Genomic DNA, 25,242 nt, shown 5'->3' on the forward strand with positions numbered 1-25,242 from the left:
ATATATATATATGTATATATATACATATATATATATATACATATATATATATATATATATATATATATATATATGTGTGTGTGTGTGTGTGTGTGTGTGTGTGTGTGTGTTTAAAATAACGTCGTCATGGTTGCAGTTTCTGTTGATGGATAATCAATCGCACTTTCGCTACACTTTAAACAAACCCGTGTCTGAACAACAACTAAAAACATGTCAAATTGTGTTGATAATTTTTTATTTATTTATTTCCTAAAGTCCCTGTCTTAAAGCAGGGATATAACTTGTTTTCGACGTAATCAAATAATGTGACGAATCTGCCGGTGGCGTTCACTTGTACCACAGGCAAACAAAGATGGCTGTCCCAGGGAAACAGTAAGTTGCTAACACGCTGAAAGCTTTCTGAATCGTTTTTAGAAACATTGACAATTACTTGACTTAATGCGGGGGGGCTTGTTAGTTATGATGTTATCAAAATGGCAGCGGTGTGACATGTTCAAACACTTTGTAAAAGGGGCAGGTAGTTTGTTGCTGCTGCTAAGCTAGCTAAGAAGCTAGCGATGTTCTAGCTAGACTTGTCTTTTTCTGCTCGTTATAAGCTCCCGAAACACCTCAACCACATGAAATGTAAAGTGTATTTCACTAACGTGTAGTTATTGGATTTTAAACGAAAACAATGCTTCAACTTTTTTGTTTCCACAATCGTCACCAAAACAAGTAACGAACCCTTCAACACGTTCCAATGGCGTATAATGAGCATGTAGTAATGTAACGTTATTGTAACGAGTTACTTTTTTTCCACAGATACGGCCTGATCTTGCCTCAGAAGAAAATACTGCTCAAGGCAAAGAGCCTGCAGAAACATTGTGTGTTTGGCGATGACTCTGATGATGAGGTGAATCAAGGAAACTTTCAGTAAACCGATGCATGCATTGATATAATTATTCTGCAAATAATAACACTTGTATTTACGTAGACGTCTGTCGGCGAGAGTCTGCAAAAAGAAGCGGCTAAGAAAAAGACGATGAGGCAGGTAGGAGGAAAATGTACTCGTCTGCTTTCGTTTCAGTAAATCAATCAGTCAATCATCCATCCATCCATTTTCTACCGCTTATTCCCTTTCGGGGTCACGGGGGGCGCTGGCGCCTATCTCAGCTACAATCGGGCGGAAGGCGGGGTACACCCTGGACAAGTCGCCACCTCATCGCAGGGCCAACACAGATAGACAGACAACATTCACACTCACATTCACACACTGGCAACACTAAATTGGCCCTAATCAACCTATCCCCAGGTCAATCAATCAATGTTTATTTGTATAGCCCTAAATCACCAGTGTCTCAAAGGGCTGCACAAACCACAACAACATCCTCGGTAGAGCCCACATAAGGGCAAGGAAAACTCACCCCAGTGGGACGTCGGTGACAATGATGACTATGAGAAACCTTGGAGAGGACCGCATATGTGTGCAACCCCCTCAGGGGACCGAAAGCAATGGATGTCGAGCGGGTCTAACATGATATTGTGCCATAGTGGATCCAACATAACCGTGAGAGTCCAGTCCAAAGTAGATGCAATATAGTAGCGAGAGTCCCGTCTATAGTGGAGCCAGCAGGAAACCATCCCAAGCGGAGGCGGATCAGCAGCGCAGAGATGTCCCCACCCGATACACAGGCGAGCGGTCCATCCTGGGTCCCGACTCTAGACAGCCAGTACTTCCTCCATGGCCACCGGACCGGACCCCCTCCACAAGGGATAGGGGGACAGAGGAGAAAAAGAAAAGAAGCGGCAGATCAACTGGTCTAAAAAGGGGGTCTGTTTAAAGGCTAGAGTATACAAATGAGTTTTAAGGTGAGACTTAAATGTTTCTACTGAGGTAGCATCTCGAACTGTTACCGGGAGGGCATTCCAGAGTACTGGAGCCCGAATGGAAAACGCTCTATAGCCCGCAGACTTTTTTGGGGCTTTGGGAATCACTAATAAGCCGGAGTCCTTTGAACGCAGATGTCTTGCTGGGTACAATACATTAGTATAGTGTGTAGTATTTGTGTTTGACGTGAGGGATTACCGACAGTTTTTTTTTTTTTCAGCGCCCATACCGATTATCAGTAGTTAAGGGGGTTTCATGCATCCATTTTCTACCGCTTGTACCGTTTAGGGTCGCAGGGAGTGCTGGCGCCTATCTCAGCTGATAGCCGATATTCTTTGTAAAGTTAAAGTACCAATGATTGTCACACACATACTAGGTGTGGCGAAATTATTCTTTGCATTTGACCCATCACCCTTGATCACCCCCTGGGAGGTGAGGGGAGCAGTGAGCACATGAACTCAACTACAACTTAAAGCAACAAATGTATATATGTATAGGTATGTATATATGTATATGTACAGCAATATGTGTATATATATATAATGTGTGTATGTATATGTGTATATATATACATATATAAAGTTAAAGTACCCCTGGTAGTCATACAAACACTAAGTGTTGTGAAATTAACCTCTGCGTTGGACCTGTGCCCTTGTTCCACCACCTGGAAGGTGAGGGGAGCAGTGAGCAGCAGTGGTGGCCACGCCCTGCAATCATTTTTGGTGATTTAACCCCCAATTCCAACCTTTGATGTTGAGGTAATGGTTCCCATTTTTATAGTCCTTGGTATGACTCGGCCGGGGTTTGAACTCACAACCTACCGATCTCAGGGCAGACACTCTAACCTTTTGCAGTAAAATTTAGCTTTATTTATTAAAAATATGTGATTTGTCACAATAATTTGCCGCATACTCAATTTTATATCAGCTTATGGTATCCTTGTGAGGAACCCTGACAATTTTGCGCAAATTTAAACAAAATAACCCTGGGTTATTAAGTTAAGACGTTTTTTCAAGCTGGTCGACTTAATTTCTTACTGGTTGTTACAGAAAGTAATATCATTATACAAATAATGATTTTTTTATCTAAATTATAAATATTTCTTTGTGGTCTACATAACATGTAATGGTGGCTATTTGGTGAAAATGTTGCATAGATTATGTTTTACAGACAAGCCGCTTTCTGACCGTCGCTTCAGGATTTGCCGTTTTGTGGGCGGTCTTATTTACGTGGCTCACCTTCGGCAGAGTCTTCTCCCCGTCATCTTTGTTGTAGCGGTGTAGCGTGCAAGGACGAAAGTTGAAAAAGTGTCAAAAGATGGAGCTAACTGTTTTGATGTTATTCAGACTTTACTTAAATCAACAATGGAGCAGCATCTCCTTATCCGTGGCTCACTAGTGCAACAACGCTGGAAATGTGTCCTGTGAAAAACCGTCTGACCGGAACTCAAATAATGAAAGTTCTGTAGGTGAATTATGTAAACTCACTACACAGGTTTTAGAGCTACCAAAGCAAGATATAAATTAGAACTTTATACGCAACTTTATATATAAAATGGCAACAGCAGAGGGTGAATGTCCCATAACAAGAAGATAGTGAAAAAAAAGCTTATCCACTACAGTGGCGGATGTGCGCAAATTTTCAGAACTTATGCAGATCTCAAATACACATCAGCGGGTACCAGAAGGTAAGAAAAGTTGGTTTTGCATAATATTGTGAAACAAAACAACAGATAATATCGTCTGATAATGGGTGCCATATTGCCATATCCTTATACACACATCATAGTAATACTTGTATCTCTGACTATGGTAGCCAACAATCCATGAAGCGGTGCGGCTTCAAAGTCATACTAAAACATTTTGACCGATTTTGGAGTGCCTTGTGTTTATGTTTTTTATTGTCAAAAGAATGTTTAAAGTTTTGATGTCGTTTACTGGCGTCATATTGCAGTGTACACGTATCTCTTATAATAAAAATAATAACTTAGATTTATGATCTTCAGCCATTGATCTTTAGATCAATGGCTGCCACCATTGATCAAAACCGGCTATTCTGACAAAGACGTGCTTTAAAGGGGAAATTACGTCACAGATATACCTATCAACTTGAAGACACAGGAACATTACAGAACTGGGAACACAATAGGCTTTCGTACAGTTTCGGCTGGTGTATTTTTTAAAAAGGCTGACGTACGTCAAAATGGCAATAATAAGTGGGTCTTTAGTTGACTTCCTGGTGACTGGTGAGGCCCTGTGTGTGTTTTCGCAGACTCAGCTGGAGATGACGAAGGCCCTAGAGCAGGACAGCACGGTGTACGACTACGACGCCGTGTACGATAATATCCAACAGCAGAGGCTGGAAAACAGCAAAAAAGTCCTGTCGGGAGCTGAGAAGCGGGTAACGTCCTTGCTGAACCCAAGCCTGTCAGAATGAAGGCCGGCCTGCCAACTCCTGTTTGTTCTGGTGTCCGTGCAGCCGAAGTACATCCACCAGCTCATGAAGGCGGTGGAGAACCGTAAGAAGGAGCAGGAGCGCAGGGACGAGAGAAAGATCCAGAAGGAGCGCGAGGCGGAGGGCGAGCAGTTTGCCGACAAGGAGGCGTACGTGACCACGGCCTACAAGCTGAAGCTGCAGGAGCAGAAGGAGGAGGCGGAGCGTGAGAAGAGACAGGCTGCCATCGAAGGTGAGAAAATGTGACGAGTTGACTAGAAATGTATGCGGTCAGGCATCTGTATGGACACCTGTGAGCTTCTAGCACAGGGGGTCCAAACCTTTGCCAACAAGGGTCGTATAAAAAATGTATACATTTTGTACTTTAAAGATATTAAAACTAATACAAAGGGCCGAACAACAAGTTGAATTTTAATTTTGAATATGGCTTCTCACGATTATTAAAATAAAACAGTTAATGGGCCACGCAATGTGCAGGCAAAGTCCGAATCTTGTGAGGGTAAAACAGATGAGGAGCGAATGAGTGAAAAAAAGAGCATGTCCACTAGAAGTTTGTGATGTCGTCATAGTTGCTATTTTTTATTTGACACAGCGCTGGTACAGCTAATCAATAATCACTAAACTCAACAAAGAAGATATGTGCAGTTAACCACGGACGGCGTCACATAATTGCCAAATAAAATGGAATCCGCTAAAAACGCAAAATAATACCAAGGCATATTGACATAAATGTGAGTGAAATTTTGTCGTCGTGAGGAGCAGAAACATCTGTTTGGGAAAAGAATGTGTCCAAAAGCGCTCATTCATTGTGGAGACGGCCACTTGAAACATCGACTCAACTACAAAGCAAAAGCTAGCAAGAACAATCCATACACCCACAACACTTTTTATCTGTTGTGTTGTTGTGAACGACATCGTCCATGTAACAACAATGTACACACAGTACTCGCAACTTGAGAGGCTCTCATTTTTTATACCAGAGAGTAAGTCGCCTCTTTACTCGTCAAGCTGAGAACAATAGTGCAGCACACTTCCATACCTTCACAATAATAGTCAGGTATGCCAGGTACGGTCTCTGCGCTAACAAAATAAAGTTTAAAAGAAAGTATAATGTACTTAAAGCACTTATTGATACATTTACACAATGATTATGCTTTGACCTCAAATACTGGTATAAATTGTCCATATGTGAGGGTATAAAACATTTTATTTTACACAAAAAGCACACATTTTATGGTAGTAAAATAAGTGTAAAAGGCAAAAAACGGAATTAAAAACATTTAAAGTGGAAAAACAGAATGTTTTTGTTTGTTTTATATCGCTATAGTTATTTAGGTTTATTGTTATTGCTACTATAATTATTTTTTTTACTTGTTGTGGTTTTAAGTCTCGTCTTGGGCAATACAAGCTTATTTAGTTAATATAGTTTTAGTTAATTTCATATGTGTACGCTTCATAGTCATATGACTTGATACATGTCGAATTATGTTAGCATTTAAGTTTGTTTGGCACATTTCAGCAAAATTGCCTATTCTGATTTGATAATAATGATAATAGATTTATTTGTAAAAGCAATTTACATTGAGTAAACAACCTCAAAGTGCTACAGTGTATTAAAATAAATAAATAAGAAAAATAAAAACTAGAACAGCCTAATAACTAGAGCTAGTATGCATATATCTTCAAAAAAAAGGCTTTTTAAAAAATTATATTTTTTTGGGTCAATGCTGTAATCCCGGTTGGCTTTAAAAAGTTTAGACACCTGTGTTAGAGCACCTCAATCACAACTAACATTAGGGCTGCGAATCTTTGGGTGTCCCACGATTCGATTCAATATCGATTCTTGGCGTCACGATTCGATTCAAAAACGATTTTTTTCCCGATTTAAAAGTATTCTCTATTCATGCAATACATAAGATTTCAGCAGGATCAACCCCAGTCTGCTGACATGCTAGCAGAGTAGTAGATTTTTGTAAAAATCTTTTATAATTGTAAAGGAAAACGTTTTATCAACTGATTGCAATATTGTAAATTTGTTTTAACTATTAAACGAACCAAAAATATGACTTATTTTATCTTTGTGACAATATTGGACACAGTGTGTTGTCAAGCTTATGAGATGCGATGCAAGTGTAAGCCACTGTGACACTACTGTTTTTATTTTTATAAATTTCTAATAATAATGTCAGTGAGGGATTTTTAATCACTGCTATGCTGAAATTATAACTAATATTGATACTGTTATTGATAATGTTCATTTTTGTTTCACTACTTTTGGTTTGTTCTGTGTCATGTTTGTGTCTCCTCTCAATTGCTCTGTTTATTGCAGTTCTGAGTGTTGCTGGGTCAGGTTTGGGATTGAATTGTTATGGTATTGCTGTGTAGTGGTTTGTTGGATTGATTTAAAAAAAATCTATTCTGAATCGCACAACGTGAGAATCGCGATTCAAATTCAAATCGATTTTTTCCCACACCTCTAACTAACATGTTTGTTCTTTAGCTGCTTTGGACGTGAGGAAACAAAAAGACCTGAGCGGCTTCTACCGCCACCTCCTGAACCAGACCGTAGGCGAGGAGGCCATTCCCGATCGCTCGGCCAACAAGTACGTGTTGTCTCGTCCCCACAGGTGTGCAGCGGGTGTTGTTACTGATGCTTCGTCTGTGTCGGCCATCAGAAGTCAAAGCCTGGGCGATATCAAGGTTGAGGAAGCGTCACAAGCGAGTGGCGATAACACGCCGAGTCCGGGAAGCGACGGTGAGGACGCCCGAGAAGAGAAACACGGATTCAACAAGCCTTCCAAACGCCATTACAGACACCGCTCGCCTTCGTCGGGCAGCGACGACCAGAGAGAGAGGGACCGGCGAAAGAAGAGAGAGCGCGAGAAGGACGAGCGAGGCGGATGGAGAAGAGATGAGGACAGAGATGGCCGCCGCAGCCACACCAGCAGGCGGGACTCCGAGCGGGAAGAGCGACGTAAGGAAGGGAGCGGCAGAGAGCGAGAGGGGGAAAGGAAGGAGAGGAAGAATTCAGAGAAAGACAAGAGGAAAGAGAGAGGGGAGAGGAAGACGAAGGAAGAAGAGAAGGAAAGAAAGGAGGAGGAGAAGGAAAGAAAGGAAGAGGAGAAGGAAAGAAAGGAGAATGAGAAGGAAAGAAATGAGGGTGAGAAGGAAATAAAGGATGAGAAGGAAATAAAGGAGGATGAGAAGGAAATAAAGGAGGATGAGGAGGAAATAAAGGAGGATGAGAAGGAAATAAAGGAGGATGAGGAGGAAAGAAAGCAGGATGCCGACAAGAAGGAAGAGGAGAAGGTGAGCAAGTTTGCTAAACGATCCAACGAACAAACGCTGAGCTCGGCCAGAGATCGCTACTTGGCTCGACAGATGGCCCGCTCCGCCTCCAAGAGTTACATCGAGCGCGAGGAAGACTGAAGGTGTGCACACCCCTCTCAGCCAAGTCATGTAAATACCTCCAAATAAACTTCTATTCTAGCTGACTATTTGTACTCTTTAGTGTGGAGGTGGCCCTGCGATGAGGTGGCGACTTGTCCAGGGTGTACCCTGCCTTCCGCCCGATTGTAGCTGAGATAGGCGCCAGCGCCCCCCGCGACCCTGAAAGGGAATAAGCGGTAGAAAATGGATGGATGGATAGTGTGGAGGCTTGGTGTCCAAATGCAGGCTGGAGGACATCTTGTCTCACTGACTAAAAATAAGCCGTCGGTGTCATTTTGCTTTGAAACATAAGCTGTTTGGTCTAAATCAGGGGTCTCAAACTTAATTTACCTGGGGGCCGTTGGATGCAGAGTCTGGGTGAGGCTGGGCCGCGAGAAAAGATTTCTTTAAAAAAATGTTGCGTACTCCTCAGTATGTCTAGTTTCAAATTGTATCACTTGTGCAACTTTCTGGGTGCAAATAAGACACGTCAGGGTGCCCCTGTGCTCAACAAAGAAATATCGCATCTCCCACTTTTCCTGGAATTGTCCTAGCTCATCACTAACCTTTCTCCTCACTGCAGGCTTTGAAAAAGACATGTTTGGGGTTGTGGAATATATTTGTATTCAGCCGACGCACGGAGAATAATGTTATTTCCGCAATGTGCGTCGCTCCGCTTTTCCTCCCTACGGCAACACGGCGGTCGGCGGATAATAGCCGGGAAAGTACCGGGATAGCGAGTGCAAAAAAGTGACGGCTCCCAGAGTGTTATCCAAGGTCATGTAGAAATATTCATCGTGTGAGGCAATGCAAATTAAACAAACAAAAAAAATAATGTTTGAATTAGTGATGCACCGATTAATCGGTAACCGAATATATTCGGCCGAATATGGCAAAAAAAAGCCACATTCGGCCTTCGGTGGAATGAGTTAAAAACAAGGCCGAATAGTGGCGTGTGACGCAATATTTTGATGCAATGACGCAATCAACCAACGTGCAGTGACGTTGGGATATGTTGTGTACCTGTATAAGTGTATGAGGTTACAAGCACACACTTATTGAGATTTAGTGGGGCCTCTGTTTACATTATTAGCCTGTTGTGTAGGCTACCTGTATAAGTGTATGAGGTTACAAGCACACACTTATTGAGATTTAGTGGGGCCTTTGTTTACATTATTAGCCTGTTGTGTAGGCTACCTGTATAAGTGTATGAGGTTACAAGCACACACTTAATTGAGATTTACTTGAGCCTTCTGTTTACATTATTAGCATATCTACTGTGGCTAAGCAGACTTTTGCCAAAAGGACAATAATTAATTTGTTGTTGGTTTATCCACTTTAATGCACTTTTTTTTGGAATGCATGTTTTGTTTGAAGGCCTAATATAAATGAAAAACTTTGTGCTTTTTTTGAAAAGCCAAGGCTACTGGAATATTAAAAACATTTCAATATTCAATAAAAAATTACTTTCTTTGAAAAACATGTCTAAATATTTATTCTAGGCTATTTATGCAATATTTAAAAAATTGTGAAAAACTGCATTTATTATTCGGTATTCGGCCTTCGGCCAAGCGTTTAAATTTTATTCGGCTTCGGCCACACATTTTCATTTTGGTGCATCCCTAGTTTGAATTGGTCCATGTTATTGGGGACTGTTATTACTGACGGACACGTGTCGTGGTGTGACGGCAGCCAGGCACGTAAGAAAACCCTCGTCTCCATGGCAACACTCATTTGCCGCTTTTCCACTAACGCTGGGGTAGGCAACCCAGAATGTTAAAAGAGCCATTTTGGACCCAAATAAGACAACGCTGTCAAGCTCCATTCATATAAAACTTTAAGGCTGCACTAAGATTATACTGTCATATTAAGGTGGAAGCTGCAAAATAACGTCTCGTAATTGTCGTCTCGTAATATATTCCGTGTCTGAGACCCCTGGTCTAAATGTACAAAATGTATTAAATGCTGTCCTTTGTCGCAGATTCAAGCTATGGCTCCATCTAGTGTCATAGTTGAGATAATGCAGGCATCGAAGACAAACCTTTAAGTCGACTGGGGGACAAATATGCAATCTCCTTGATTTAAATCGCTATTGACAATTTTACATGTATCTGCACAACACTGCGCCGCTTGTTTTTTGTTGTTTTTTTCATAAAGAAATACAATCATGTGTGCTTATGGACTGTATCCCTAAGGACTGTATTGATATATAATGTTTATATTGTGTTTTTTATATTGATTTAATAATTTTGAAAAAATAAAAATACATTTATTTTATTTCTTGTGCGGCCCGGTACCAATCGACCCAGTAGTTGGGGACCCCTGCTTTAGAAGATGTCAAATTACTCCAGATGGAGAGGAGTTACCTTGTGGGGGCAGCGAGGAAACAGCGCTCCCCTGTGGCTGCAAGGAGAACAGCAGTACGAGTGTTTATTTTAACCGCTTGAAATCAATCAATCAATCAATGTTTACTTATATATAGCCCTAAATCAATATGCTGTTACATTGCCATTTTTTTTATTTCAATCATGTCAACTCATTAGTATCAATACTATTATAACGATTATAGTTCATATGTAATACTTAAATAAGATTAAAATATGAACACAATACAGTACACACAAATAAATCCCATGTATTTTTTTTATTTACCTCTTCGTAATTATAACTATTATTATAATTATTATTATATTTGTATTATTATAACTACTCTTTTTTTTTAATGTACAAAAAGGGTCTTCTTTATTTAAAGCCAAACTACAATATCACGGAATAAGAGCACGTAACTAACATGGTAATCATTGATGCCAACATTCCAAGATATAACACAAATACATAATTTATGTATCATAAACCGCTCAAATCAAACAATGTGACTACTTTTCAAAATGATGTTGTGCATATATTTACGTCACAGTTCAATCTTTTAAATGACTTCCTTCGTGGTTCGCTCACCCGCCGGAACTGTAGGAGGCGACAAAACTCAAAATGGACGATTAGGTTTGGTGACGCCCCTCTCTGACGTCATGTTCACGCGACACAAGCTATAAATACTCAACTACCGGCGATTTTCCGTCTTTCGGCTCCTACTCTGCTCTCAAACGTTCGCAGTGTATTCGCTCCTCTAAACTACCTGCTTTTATTCTTTGTAACTTCTCAAAAGACATGTTAATCCCACGCTGCAATTCCATTTTGGAGTTAAATGGTCAAGTTTGGTGTCGAAATTTGAAGAATATTGTGGCTACAATGGAGGCTTGGCGAACAGCAGCCACGTGGACGCACGTGCCAGGATCGTGAGTTACAGTTTTTTTTATTTTATGTTATACTTGGACATCTAAAAACAGATTTCACGAATTTAATTCAAACTAAATATTTACTGTTGAGAGCGTAAACTAGGAGTCGATGTTGTTCAGATCATGATGTATACGGGGTGCATGACATCCATCCATTTCCTACCGCTTATTCCCTTTGGGGTCGCTGGTGCCTATCTCAGCTACAAGCAAAATCGAGATTACTTGAATCTGATTCTAAACCATTCAGAAATGTGCATAATCATCTTTAAAAGGTAAAATTGAAATTTTACATATGCAGACGGGTATTTTCAAACAGATTTTGGAGGTTTTGTACACTTGAATAGACTTATTTGGGAAGGCTGAGGAGTGTGATCCCACAATAGTTGGAACACACCCTCTGGTTCCCCTTCTTAACCTTCCTCTTGTGTTAGCTTTCTGTTACCATCTCTTATGTTAACGGGTCGGTTTTGACCCATGTCTTAAATCAGCTGTAAAGTACACTAAAAACAATTATCTATCATCCAATTTGTTTCTCATCTCTTGGTTACCTCGTTAGGTTTCCTTATCCATGAAAATATTCGTTTTAATATTTTTGGTGTGGGCCATTGGGCCTTTTTTTTGTCAGTATACCCCTCGATTTCAATTGAAAAAAATGGTAAAACGAACCTTAAGAGAATCATATAAATAAAAAAAGGTTGTTGTGTTACCTAACTATTACTGAGGGGTATTAGAACACATCTCTTAAATAAATTTGTTTTATTTGTTTTTTCATTTTAATAATTTTAACATGGTAACAACTCTATACTGAATTGACCTCAAATGTCTGGACATTTTAGTTTTTAAGTGCATAAAAGAACCACATAAATGTTTGTTTTTGTACTGGATAACAAGGTAAAATGAGAATCCACTAAAGCTCACATGATTGGGAGAGGAGCTGGCTGTCAGTGTGTTCAGTTTTGGCTCTACTTAGTGCTTTATTGTCTTATTTTTAGAACTGGGTCGAAACCGACCCTAACAACACCAACGTCATAATTTCAACCAGAGCATTTTATAATTTAGTGAAACAAAAAAAACTAGTTTTATTTTGTTGAAATAGAGGTTCCTGACAAAGTCAAAAAGCCTTGATGCATAAAAATAAATGTATGTGGTTCTTTTATGCATTTAAAAACTAAAACGGGTTAAAGAGAGGAACCACCACCCCGGTCTGCTAATCCAGAGGTACCGCCCCCGATGTCCATGTGACACTGCAGAGTCTTGTCAACCAAGACAGCCCCACGGCATTCAGAGCCTTAAAGGTCTATTGAAATTATTTTTCTTTTAATCCAACCTGGGATAGCAGGTCCATTCTGTGTCATACTTGATCACCCCCACTACCTTGCAACCACAGCGCCAATCCAGCATCCTCCTCCACCATCGGAGCCAACTCACCACCAGGTGGTGATCGGTAGAAAGCTCCACCCCTCTCTTCACCCGAGTGTCCAAACCGTGAGGCCGCAATTCCAATAACACAACTACAAAGTTGATCAGGGAACTGCGGCCTAGGGTGTCCTGGTGCCAAGTACACATATGGACACCCTTATGTTAGTTATGGACAATCTGTGACGAGCACAAAAGTCCAATAACAAAACACCACTTGGGTTCCGATTCGGGCGGTCATTGTTGTAGTCATATCAAATACATTGTGAGAATAGTGTTGAATAGATTCCGAGTCGAATAGTTTGATTTAATATTTTATTAGTAGATAGTACAGTACATATTCCATACAATTGACCACTAAATGGTAACACTAGAATAAGTTTTCAACTTGTTTAAGTCGGTGCTCGCTTGTTTGCGCTGGCTTTCGGAGACTCTTATTTTGTTAGCACAGGCACGATGGAGCGGCGCTTTTATTGTGAAGACAGGAACTGTGCGATCAGCCTTTAGGCTTTTGACGGGAAGTACGGTTGACATAGTCTTTTTTTCTTTACTCTTTTTATTTCATAATCATTATTGTCACCGACGTCCCACTGGGTGTGAGTTTTCCTTGCCCTTATGTGGGCCTACCGAGGATGTCGTAGTGGTTTGTGCAGCCCTTTGAGACACTAGTGATTTAGGGCTATATAAGTAAACATTGATTGATTGATTGATTATTGAAACTTGTATTAGTAGATTGCACAGTTCAGTACATATTCCGCACAATTGACCACTAAATGCTAACACCCCAATAGGTTTTTCAACTTTTCTAAGTCGGATTCTACGTGTGACGGTCACGTGACCGCCTGGCTCTGTTTGATTGGTCCAACGTCACCAGTGACTGCATGTGATTGGTGAAACGCAGGCATGCGCAGACCTTACTTTGAATGTGTGTCTGACAAAACCAAAACAAACATTAACAGATCGATTAAAAAAAAAAAAAAGTAGCGAGTAACGAGCTGATTGTAGATAAATGGAGCGGAGTAAAAGTAGCGTTTCTTCTCTGTAAATATACTCAAGTAAAAGTATGTTGCATAAAAACTACTCTTAGAAGTACAATTTATCCCAAAAGTTACTCAAGTAAATGTAGCGCGTTACTACCCACCTCTGCTAGAATCACAACCCTAAAATCTATAAAACTGTTAATTAGTTGAATCAAACTTTTCATATCTGAAGGGTTATGTCTGTGGCTCCTCCTCCATGAAAATTAAGTTGTTTTAATCGCTCATTTTGTCACCTGTACGTCGTTAAAGGTGAAATGTGGATGTTGAGCTCAGCATATAATTGCTTTCCATAGTTAATGCACAAAAGTCGCATCCTGAATAAAGTTTTTTTTGTATGCAGCACTCGGCCAGGACGCCATTGAAGATTGGAGGACATGATCCATGGCGTTTGGGACCTCACATAAATGGTAAGTTGTGATTTATTAGAAGTGAAAGTGTAAAAGATGTCGAGGATGAAAAGTGTGAATAGGAAGTGCCGTCTGATGCGACAACTGACGAGGTTTCTCAATCACGTATCTGAGTCGCCATGGCAACCATTCTCTTGGCCATACCCGCGTGCTTTTTTTCCTGAGGTGTCCCGCCTTGTGTTCCTCACAGGTTTGGGGGTGAGCTGCTCAAGTTTCCAGAACCTGTTCCATGGTCCTGAGGTTCTGAGCCAGCTGGGCACAGACTGAGGTAACTTGAGAGCTCTTCAAAGCTGAGAAAGTTTTTATTGTGCTGATGAAATCTAAACTGAAAAAGCTGGAATTACCGTCAGATTGTTCAGTGGTGATCTTTGGTTTTCTGAACTTTGACCATGTAATGTTTGATACTATGTACGCCGCAGTGGAATATTAACTTTTTATTTCACTTGAAGGGTTCATGAAGAGCTGCCATCTTCTACATGTTCATTGAAATGCTGCATGTAAGTTTTCTCAACATTTAATGTTTGCACTTGTACTAAATATGAAGAAATGAGTCATGAATTAGAATATATTGTTATTCATGTGATTAAATGAAGTCTGTTATCTTATAAATCTGACCTTTTTCTTAAAGTGGTTAAGTCTTACTGGGATGTTATCACGTATGTTGGGTGTCCTTACTTTTTCACAGCCCACAGTATTAAAGTATGCGGCCACCATTTTGATATTTTTCAAAACAGATACCAAAAAATGTTTTACCTTTTGGGCTCCCTTTAACTTTAATCCTGTAGTTTTGAACATAAAAATGTAAATACATGCATGCAGTGTCCTCTCCAGGGCCCAGGCTGAGACCGATTTTTTTATTTTATTTTAATCTTCTATTTTTTTCTCCCATCCCCGCCCCCCCACTTTGTTTACCTGTATGTCATCTTTTTTGTAAGGGGCGCTGGAAGCCGGCAGACCCGTCAGCGATCCTGTTCTGTCTCCCTGTAATGTTTGTCTAAACTTGAATGGGATTTTGCTGAACATTTTAATTTTCCTGAAGGAACTCTCCTGACGGAATAAATAAAGTACTGTCTAATCTAATCCATCGAATCTTTTCCCTCAGATTTTTAAAGTTGAATAGTTCAAAGGGGTTAATTTATATTTTTTTGTAGTAAAGCATTATTGAATAATAAAGGGTCCCGCTCAAAAAAAAATTGTCACCGTTTAAGATGAACTTCAGACGTATTGTCGAAGTTTTTGTTCTGCCATTTGTCAGACGTTTGTTTGTGAAGTAATTGGAGCTTAAATATGTCAATAATTCACATTACTTTTTGAGCAATGACTACTGTAAATAAAATAAATGCCTACATGGCAACTTTGTTATTAAAGTCAGTTTGTCGTTATATTCACCTGTATGCTCTTGTTTTTGGTTTTAATTGTATTGGTTAAAGTTCGCGTTCAGACACTGACTTAATGCTTCTGTCTTGACCAGGTTTAAGATTGTCCACTGAGGTGGAACGTGACCAAAGTCTGGGCTTCCCTACAGAAGAAAGGATGGATGTCTTCAGGATCAGTGGACTTAGTCAGGTGAATGTCAGCAGAGATGTCACGTTGTCTCTTGTGTGCTGATGAAATCTAAACTGAAAAAGCTGGAATTACCGTCAGATTGTTCAGTGGTGATCTTTGGTTTTCTGAACACCAACTAAATGTGCTTTAAAGTATCCTTGAATCGGGAGCTGACTTTAACTTGGAGTGTTTTCTTGCAGGATGTGGAACTGCTCGGACATTTGATGGAAAAAATGCTTTTTAATGTAAAATGTTTTAAATGAAATAAACAACTTTAAATTTACCACTGCCCTTTGTGTATTATAATATTCTAACATTCTCAAAGCCTTCATTGCATGCTTAGTTTCTCCAAGAGTGGGTGTAGAACACTTGTGAGATTACAATGTCAAACATATTTTATTACTCGTATTCATAATTGGACGTAACTCAAGCTTGCAGCCAGAAGACAGGATGAGGATGCAGACAAGATGGCTACCTGGCTCGCTCCGCCGCAAAGTTACATCGAGCGTGAGGAAGACTGAAGGTGTGCACACCCCCCTTAGCCAAATCATGTAAATACCTCCAAATAAACTTCCATCCCAGCTGACTATTTGGAGGTTTGGTGTCCAAAGTGCAAGCTGGAGGACATCTTGTCTCACTGACTAAAACTAAGCCATTGCTGTCATGTATGCTGTCATGTATTTGCTTTAAAACAAGCTGTCTGCTATAAATGTATAAAGTTGTGTCCTATGTTGTAAATTCAGGCGATGGCTCCATCTAGTGTCCTAGTTGAGCCAATGCAGGCATCAGAGAAATATAGAAACCCATCCATCCATCATCTTCCGCTTATCTGAGGTCAGGTCGCGGGGGCAACAGCCTAAGCAGGGAAGCCCAGACTTCCCTCTCCCCAGCCACTTCGTCTAGCTCTTCCCGGGGGATCCCGAGGCGTTCCCAGGCCAGCCGGGAGACATAGTCTTCCCAACGTGTCCTGGGTCTTCCCTGTGGCCTCCTACCAGTTGGACCACCGAACCACCTCATCTGGCTCCTCTCGATGTGAAGGAGCAGCGGCTTTAGAGTTCCTCCCGGATGGCAGAGCTTCTCACCCTATCTCTAAGGGAGAGACCCAAACTCATTTCGGCCGCTTGTACCCGTGATCTTATCCTTTCGGTCATGACCCAAAGCTCATGACCATAGGTGAGGATGGGAACGTAGATCGACCGGTAAATTGAGAGCTTTGCCTTCCGGCTCAGCTCCTTCTTCACCACAACGGATCGGTACAACGTCCGCATTACTGAAGACGCCGCACCGATCCGCCTGTCGATCTCACGATCCACTCTTCCCCCACTCGTGAACAAGACTCCTAGGTACTTGAACTCCTCCACTTGGGGCAGGGTCTCCTCCCCAACCCGGAGATGGCACTCCACCCTTTTATAGAATATAGATTCCCCTTGATTTGAATTACTATGTTGTCTATCTGTGTTGGCCCTGTGATGAGATGGTGACTTGTCCAGGGTGTACACTGCCTTGTGCCCGATTGTAGCTAATATAGGCACCAGTGACTCCAAAGGGAATAAAAGGTAGCAAATGGATGGATGGAAGTTGACATTTATAAGTACTGAGCAGCATCTTTAATCAAGATGGTGCCAGTGTAGTTGCAGGAGCGTTCTTTTAGTTTCTCTCGTTTGTAAGCTCTGCTTTTTGGCTCGAGGCACTTCGACTTCTGCCTTGGAGGAGAGGCCTTGATGACATGTTTGCACCAGAGATTAGCTGCTGGCTCCACAGACTGGAAATGTTTAGTAAGACTGGGCTGGGGAGCAAATTCTGGCTGGATAAAGATATCTGGCCACTATTGATGGGTTGGATTGCAAAACTGTATTGATACTGTGTCACTAAATACTGACATCTGCTGGACATTAAAAGTCACTACAGGCAAGCTATGGACCGACTCAACTGACACTGATTTAATAACCTAGTAAAAACAATAATATAAACCAAGTCATTGTATTTCATATCTTCATTTAAATAAAAATATATTTTTTTAGATGGTCAATAAATGTGAACATGTATAATAACATGGAAATATAAATGTGTTGTGAATGAGGATGCTTGTGGATTGGGAACTTTTTGTTTTTTTACACATTAAAAAAAAAGTTGTTCCAATGTATTAAATTTTAGACTATTCCTCATTTCACAGTGGAAATGTGAATTATATTTTATATAGCGCTTTTCTCAAGTAACGTGTTTTGAAGAAATACTACACCGCATGAATCGATTCTAAATCGAATTGTCGCACCGGGAATTCGAAATCGGATGGAATCAAGGCAGCAGACGTGCACCAAAAAAATATTACTATTCTTCTTCTGGATCCTGAATTGATTCCTAACTTTGAAAAATTGATTTACATTTTTTTTTTTTACGAGTCAATTTTTATAAAGTGAAGTGAATTATATTTATATAGCGCTTTTCTCAAGTGACTCAAAGCGCTTTACATAGTGAAACCCAATATCTAAGTTACATTTAAACCAGTGTGGGTGGCACTGGGAGCAGGTGGGTCAAGTGTCTTGCCCAAGGACACAACGGGCAGTGACTAGGATGGCACAAGCGGGAATCGAACCTGCAACCCTCAAGTTGCTGGCACGGCCGCTCTACCAACCGAGCTATGCCGCCCAATCTTTTTTGCCTGAGGCTGCTCCATGATTTCCGACGATAAATTACAAATGACCAACATAAGTGCGACGATTCTGTTGGCAGCAGCATCTCGTTGATGGATGGCTTCCTTATAAACACAGATTGGCGTGCAAGCGTCAGTTCGGTCACATGACTTTCTAAAAGCGCACCGACACAGGGTTCTGCCCTATGACCGCGACACATGCGGTAATGCATCACTACCGACCTCTTAAGTCTCACTCATCCACACAGACTGGACATTGGCCACCAGTTAGTGGGCAGCCTAAGTCGTAGTTAGCTCTTTGTTGGGTGAGGTCCGTGCACAATATTATTGACATGTCCTTTTCACACCACTTAAGTGGCAGCAGGTTGCATCAGCTCCTTTAAGTGTAAGTCCTTTGATAGTTCCACATGTAGAATTCTAGAATCTGCAATGAGACTATTTTTGAGATTGCAGGATTAAGTCTAAATTTACTAATCTGTATTCCCACGCTCACATGTGTCCTACTGGGTGTAACTGGAAGCTAGTTTATATGTCCCAACATGTACATTACAACCACTCTTGGACAAACTAAGCATGCAATGAATGCTTTGAAAATGTTAGATTATAATACACAAAGGGCAGTGGTAAATTTTAAGTTGTTTATTTCATTTAAAACATTTTACATTAAAAAGCATTTTTTCTCATCAAATGTCCGACCAGTTCCACATCCTGCAAGAAAACACTCCACGTTAAAGTCAGCTCCCGATTCAAGGATACTTTAAAGCACATTTAGTTGGTGTTCAGAAAACCAAAGATCACCACTGAACAATCTGACGGTAATTCCAGCTTTTTCAGTTTAGATTTCATCAGCACACAAGAGAGAACGTGACATCTCTGCTGACATTCACCTGACTAAGTCCACTGATCCTGAAGACATCCATCCTTTCTTCTGTAGGGAAGCCCAGACTTTGGTCACGTTCCACCTCAGTGGACAATCTTAAACCTGGTCAAGACAGAAGCATTAAGTCAGTGTCTAAACGCTAACTTTAACCAATACAATTCAAACCAAAAACAAGAGCATACAGGTGAATATAACAACAAACTGACTTTAATAACAAAGCTGCCATGCCGACAAATTTTTTTATTTACAGTAGTCATTGCTCAAAAAGTAATGTGAACTATTGACCTATTTAAGCTCCAAGTACTTCACATACAAACTTGGGGAAAATATTAAATTTTTTGTGTGTTTGGCATACAAATGGCAGAACAAAAACTTCGACAATAGGTCTGAAGTTAATCTTAAACAGTGACAATTTTTTTTGGAGCGGGACCCTTTAATATCCAATCATTTTAGTAGATTTTTTTTAAATGATGCTTTACTACTAAGAAATGTTAATGAAAATAATTGAACCTTTTGAACTATTCAACTTTAAAAATCTGTTAGGGGGAGAACACCACATGTAGTTAATGAAGAGATTAAAACTTAATAAAAATAAGGATATTTACTCACATTTTTATGTTAAAAACTACAGGATTAAAGTCAAAGGGGAGCCCAAAAGGTAAAACATTCTTCGGTATCGGTTTTGAAAGATATAAAAATGGTGGCCGTATACTTTAATATCGTGAGCTGTGAAAAAGTACGTGATTACATCCCAGTAAGACTTAACCACTTTAAGAAAAAGGTCAGATTTATAAGATAACAGACTTCATTTAATCACAGGAACATGAATAACAATATATTCTAATTCATGACTCATTTCTTCATATTTAGTACGAGTGCAAACATTAAATGTTGAGAAAACTTACATGCAGCATTTCAATGAACATGTAGAAGATGGCAGCTCTTCATGAACCCTTCAAGTGAAATAAAAAGTTAATATTCCACTCGGGCGTACATAGTATCAAACATTACATGGTCAAAGTTCAGAAAACCAAAGATCACCACTGAACAATCTGACGGTAATTCCATCTTTTTCAGTTTAGATTTCATCAGCACAATAAAAACTTTCTCAGCTTTGAAGAGCTCTCAAGTTACCTCAGTCTGTGCCCAGCTGGCTCAGAACCTCAGGACCATGGAACAGGTTCTGGAAACTTGAGCAGCTCACCCCAAACCTGTGAGGAACACAAGGCGGGACACTTCAGAAAATAAGCATGCGAGCGCGGCCAAGAGAATGGTTGCCATGGCGACTCAGATACGTGATTGAGAAACCTCGTCAGTTGTCGCATCAGACGGCACTTCCTATTCACACTTTTCATCCTCGACATCTTTTACACTTTCACTTCTAATAAATCACAACTTACCATTTATGTGAGGTCCCAAACGCATGGATCATGTCCTCCAATCTTCAATGCTGCATCCATCCATCCATTTCCTACCGCTTGTCCCTTTTAAAAAAACGTCATTCAGGATGCAACTTTTGTGCATTGATTGAAACTTTTACTAATAGACTGCACATATTCCGTACAATCGACCACTAATAAGTTTTTCAACTTGTTTAAGTCAGGTTCAAGTTGATCAATTCATGGTAAATTAACTAAGGAAAGCAATTATATGCTAAGCTAGCTCAACATCCACATTTTTCCTTTAAAGACGTACAGGTGACAAAATGAGCGATGAAAACAAGTTAATTTACATAGAAGAGGAGGAGCCACAGCTTTGAATAAAATGTTATAACTCAAGTAGGATTTACATCTTAATAATTTTGACCAGCTTTGAAAAGTTTGATTCAACAATTGAACAGTTTTGCAGATTTTAGAGTGTGACTCTAGACCAGGCCTGGGCAATGTACCGCATTTTTCGGATATAAGTCGCAGTTTTTTTTTTTTTTCATAGTTTGACCGGGGCGTGACTTATACTCGGGAGCGACTTATGTGTGAATTGTTAACACATTACTGTAAAATATCAAATAATATTATTTAGCTCATTCGCGTAAGAGACTAGCCCAGGAGTAGGGAACCTGTGGCTCTAGAGCCAGATGTGGCTCTCAGATAAATCTTAGCTGACATTGCTTAACAAGATAAGTAATGAATAATTCCGTGGTAATCAGTGTCAAAAATAACGTTCAAAATGTAAAACATTCTCATGCATTTTATCCATCCATCCGGTTTCTACCGCACCTGTTTAGAAGTCGCATTAATGGTAAGAAGTATTTTATTTATTTTTGGTTAGCCTAAGAATAACAATGTTATTAAAAAGAATAAGAGACTTATTATACTCTAAAAATGTCGATCTTTCTTAAAAATGCGCGCATATAGTTGTATTCAGTGTTAAAAAATATATGTTATGGCTCTGACGGAAATACTTTTAAAAATATTTGGCTTGTATGGCTCTCTCAGCCAAAACCGTTCCCGACCCCTGGACTAGAAGTATAAGATTTCATGGGATTTATCGACTAGGAGTGACAGATTGTTTGGTAAACATATAGCACGTTCTATATGTTATAGTTATTTGAATGACTCTTACCATAATATGTTAGGTAACATATCAGGCACCTTCTCAGTTGGTTATTTATGCCTCATTTAACGTACACTTATTCAGCCTGTTGTTTACTATTCTTATTTATTTTAAATTGCCTTTCTAATGTCTATTCTTGGTGTTGATTTTATCAAATAAATTTCCACCAAAAAATGCGACTTATGTTTTTATATCAAGCATTTTCGGCAGGTGCGACTTATACTCCGAAATATACAGAATATTGACTCGGGGGCCTCATTTAGAGAAAAAAAAAGTGTCTTGGGTCGGTATATCTATTTTTATAAACACTAATACAAAACTTCACTATAATGTCTGATTGAAAAACGTTATGACAGACTGCACTAAAAACGTAATGGAATTTTACATTGGTGACGCCATAGCAACTAATTAGATGACCACAGCAACTAATTGGATGACCATAGCAACTAATTAGATGACCATAGCAACTAAATAGATGACCATAGCAACTAAATAGATGACCATAGCAACTAATTAGATGACCATAGCAACTAATTAGATGACCATAGATACCAATTAGATGACCATAGCAACTAAATAGATGACCATAGCAACTAAATAGATGACCATAGCAACTAATTAGATGACCATAGCAACTAATTAGATGACCATAGTAACTAATTAGATGACCATAGCAACTAATTAGATGACCATAGCAACTAAATAGATGACCATAGCAACTAAATAGATGACCATAGCAACTAATTAGATGACCATAGCAACTAATTAGATGACCATAGCAACTAATTAGATGACCAGAGCAACTAATTAGATGACCAGAGCAACTAATTAGATGACCAGAGCAACTAATTAGACAGAGCAACTAATTAGATGACCATAGCAACTAATTAGATGACCATAGCAACTAATTAGATGACCATAGTAACTAATTAGATGACCATAGCAACTAATTAGATGACCATAGCAACTAATTGGATGACCATAGTAACTAATTAGATGACCATAGCAACTAATTAGATGACCATAGTAACTAATTAGATGACCATAGTAACTAATTAGATGACCATAGCAACTAATTAGATGACCATAGCAACTATTAGATGACCATAGCAACTAATTAGATGGCCAGAGCAACTAATTAGATGACCAGAGCAACTAATTAGATGACCAGAGCAACTAATTAGATGACCATAGTAACTAATTAGATGACCATAGTAACTAATTAGATGACCATAGCAACTAATTAGATGACCATAGTAACTAATTAGATGACCATAGCAACTAATTAGATGACCATAGCAACTAATTAGATGACCATAGCAACTAATTAGATGGCCAGAGCAACTAATTAGATGACCAGAGCAACTAATTAGATGACCAGAGCAACTAATTAGATGACCAGAGCAACTAATTAGATGACCATAGTAACTAATTAGATGACCATAGCAACTAATTAGATGACCATAGCAACTAATTAGATGACCATAGCAACTAATTAGATGACCATAGTAACTAATTAGATGACCATAGCAACTAATTAGATGACCATAGCAACTAATTGGATGACCATAGTAACTAATTAGATGACCATAGCAACTAATTAGATGACCATAGCAACTAATTAGATGACCATAGCAACTAATTAGATGACCATAGTAACTAATTAGATGACCATAGTAACTAATTAGATGACCATAGCAACTAATTAGATGACCATAGCAACTAATTGGATGACCATAGTAACTAATTAGATGACCATAGCAACTAATTAGATGACCATAGCAACTAATTAGATGACCATAGCAACTAATTAGATGACCATAGTAACTAATTAGATGACCATAGCAACTAATTAGATGACCATGGCAACTAATTAGATGACCATGGCAACTAATTAGATGACCATGGCAACTAATTAGATGACCATGGCAACTAATTAGATGACCATAGTAACTAATTAGATGACCATAGCAACTAATTAGATGACCATAGCAACTAATTAGATGACCATGGCAACTAATTAGATGACCATAGCAACTAATTAGATGACCAGGGCACATCTACACTTTCAATCTTAAAGATCTAAAAAATATTATTTGGGAATGTCCGGGCAGGTCAGATTGAAAAGTTTAACGGGCCGCATGTGGCCCCCAGGCCTTAATCTGCCCAGGTCTGCTCTAGGCACTACATTTGATCCATTGACATATTTAAGGTCCTATTACTTCACATACAAATTTGGGGAAAATATTACATGTTTTGTGTGTTTGGCATAGAAAAAAAATGTCTGACAAATGGCAGAACAAAAACTTAATCGACAATAGGTATGAAGTGTATCTTAAACAGTGACAAAACATCTTTATGAGTAGGTCCCTTTAAGATCCAATAACTTTAGTAGATGTCTTCTTATTTAAATACTGAACTCTTGAAAAATGTTAATGAAAATTATTAGTTGACCCCTTTGAACTACTCATATTTAAAAATCTGATAGGGGGAAGATTAAAAAAAAAAAGTTAATCATGAGTGAAACTTAATAAAAAATAAGGTTGTTCATTTACATTTTTATGTTAAAATGTTAAACTACAGGATTTATGCTAAGGGGAGCCCAAAAGCTAAAACATTTTTACGGGGGGAGGTTGCCCACATATGCGGTCCTCTCCAAGGTTTCTCATAGTCATCATTGTCACCAAAGTCCGTCCAACTGGGGTGAGTTTTTCCTTGCCCTTATGTGGGCTCTCCGAGGATGTCGTTGTGATTTAAGGCTATATAAATAAACTGATTGATTTAGTATCGGCTTTGAAAAATATCAACATGGTGGCCACATACTTTAATATTGTGGGCTGTATTATTAAAAAGTAAGGGCACCCATTCTTGGGGTAACGATTCGACCTAGAATCGATATAACACTATTCTCGCATTTGATATAACTAACACGTCCAAAACAAGTTTGAAGATATCGTTCTAGTTGCCTAGTTATATCTTTAAAAATATATATTTAAGATTTAAATCTTACTTTAGAAATGTTTTCACCATGAATGGTTTAAGAACCGCGATTCAGATTCAAGTACTGTATGACATGTCACGTGATGTGAACGTTAACCGGTTCACGCTCTCAACAGCAATTATTTAGTCTAAATTAAATTCGTGAAATGTATTTACATTTTTTAAATATACAAGTATGATGATTATAAGTATATTAGTGAACATAAAATTATAAGAACTGTAACTCACAATCCTGGCACGTGCGTCCACGTGGCTGCTCGCCAAGCTTCCATTGTAGCCACAATATTCTTCAAATTTCGACACCAAACTTGACCGTTAAACCACAAAATGGAATTGCAGCGTGGGACTAACATGTCGTAGAGGAGTTACAAAGGAAAAACAAGATATTTTAGAGGACCACATTACACTGCGACCGCCCGAAAGCAGAGTGGGAGCTGAAAGATGGAAAAACGCCGGTAGTTGGGTATTTATAGCTTGTGTCGCGTGAACATGACGTCAGAGGCGGCGTCACCAAACCAAATAATCCATTTTGGGTTTTGTCGCCTCCTACAGTCCCGGCGGGGGCGAAAGGAAATAATTTAAAAGATTGAACTGTGACGTAAATTTACGCACAACATAATTTTGAAGAGTAGTTATAATACCTCGATCACACTCCCGTGGGGAAACTTTGCTTTGATAAAAAAAAATAACAGAAAAATCCACAGCTTA

General features: G+C 39.4%; 1 protein-coding gene, 2 long non-coding RNA genes and 6 other non-coding genes across 10 annotated transcripts; 5 read left to right on the forward strand and 4 right to left on the reverse strand.

The window, feature by feature from the left end:
- Positions 1-239: 239 nt before the first annotated feature.
- nsrp1 (nuclear speckle splicing regulatory protein 1) lies at positions 240-10,029 on the forward strand. Of its 2 annotated transcripts, XM_061899112.1 has the most exons (8): positions 240-372; positions 802-892; positions 974-1,030; positions 4,139-4,267; positions 4,346-4,553; positions 6,822-6,924; positions 6,997-7,752; positions 7,833-10,029. In XM_061899112.1, the coding sequence occupies exons 1-7, from the start codon at positions 353-355 to the stop codon at positions 7,748-7,750; spliced, it is 1,362 nt and encodes a 453-aa protein (XP_061755096.1). In that variant the 5' UTR covers positions 240-352; the 3' UTR covers positions 7,751-7,752; positions 7,833-10,029. The 2 variants fall into 2 exon arrangements, with proteins under 2 accessions (XP_061755096.1, XP_061755094.1); XM_061899110.1 differs by lacking the exon at positions 7,833-10,029 and having other exon boundaries at positions 6,997-7,815.
- A 781-nt stretch (positions 10,030-10,810) lies between these two features.
- LOC133551957 (uncharacterized) lies at positions 10,811-15,734 on the forward strand. Its single transcript, XR_009806589.1, has 6 exons — positions 10,811-11,043; positions 13,840-13,906; positions 14,097-14,174; positions 14,356-14,403; positions 15,378-15,472; positions 15,652-15,734. It is a non-coding gene; the product is annotated as an uncharacterized LOC133551957 (long non-coding RNA).
- Positions 13,945-14,021, forward strand: LOC133552167 (small nucleolar RNA SNORD49). Its single transcript, XR_009806639.1, has one exon. It is a non-coding gene; the product is annotated as a small nucleolar RNA SNORD49 (small nucleolar RNA).
- On the forward strand, positions 14,215-14,288 carry LOC133552170 (small nucleolar RNA SNORD65). The gene has a single exon (XR_009806642.1). It is a non-coding gene; the product is annotated as a small nucleolar RNA SNORD65 (small nucleolar RNA).
- Positions 15,509-15,582, forward strand: LOC133552171 (small nucleolar RNA SNORD65). Its single transcript, XR_009806643.1, has one exon. It is a non-coding gene; the product is annotated as a small nucleolar RNA SNORD65 (small nucleolar RNA).
- A 2,991-nt stretch (positions 15,735-18,725) lies between the features above and the next one.
- Positions 18,726-24,995, reverse strand: LOC133551958 (uncharacterized). Its single transcript, XR_009806590.1, has 5 exons — positions 24,763-24,995; positions 20,116-20,465; positions 19,887-19,934; positions 18,989-19,083; positions 18,726-18,809 (listed from the first exon to the last, which is right to left on the reverse strand). It is a non-coding gene; the product is annotated as an uncharacterized LOC133551958 (long non-coding RNA).
- On the reverse strand, positions 18,879-18,952 carry LOC133552172 (small nucleolar RNA SNORD65). Its single transcript, XR_009806644.1, has one exon. It is a non-coding gene; the product is annotated as a small nucleolar RNA SNORD65 (small nucleolar RNA).
- On the reverse strand, positions 20,002-20,075 carry LOC133552173 (small nucleolar RNA SNORD65). The gene has a single exon (XR_009806645.1). It is a non-coding gene; the product is annotated as a small nucleolar RNA SNORD65 (small nucleolar RNA).
- On the reverse strand, positions 20,267-20,343 carry LOC133552168 (small nucleolar RNA SNORD49). Its single transcript, XR_009806640.1, has one exon. It is a non-coding gene; the product is annotated as a small nucleolar RNA SNORD49 (small nucleolar RNA).
- Positions 24,996-25,242: the final 247 nt, after the last annotated feature.

The sequence above is a fragment of the Nerophis ophidion genome, linkage group LG04, assembly GCF_033978795.1.
Source record: "Nerophis ophidion isolate RoL-2023_Sa linkage group LG04, RoL_Noph_v1.0, whole genome shotgun sequence".
NCBI classification, from domain to species: domain Eukaryota; kingdom Metazoa; phylum Chordata; class Actinopteri; order Syngnathiformes; family Syngnathidae; genus Nerophis; species Nerophis ophidion.

Coding starts and splice junctions, on each gene's coding strand:
- nsrp1 (XM_061899112.1), top strand. CDS start 353: ATGGCTGTCCCAGGGAAACA. Junction 4,554..6,821: donor GAGACAGGCTGCCATCGAAG/GTGAGAAAATGT, acceptor TTTGTTCTTTAG/CTGCTTTGGACGTGAGGAAA. Junction 6,925..6,996: donor CCCGATCGCTCGGCCAACAA/GTACGTGTTGTC, acceptor GTCGGCCATCAG/AAGTCAAAGCCTGGGCGATA.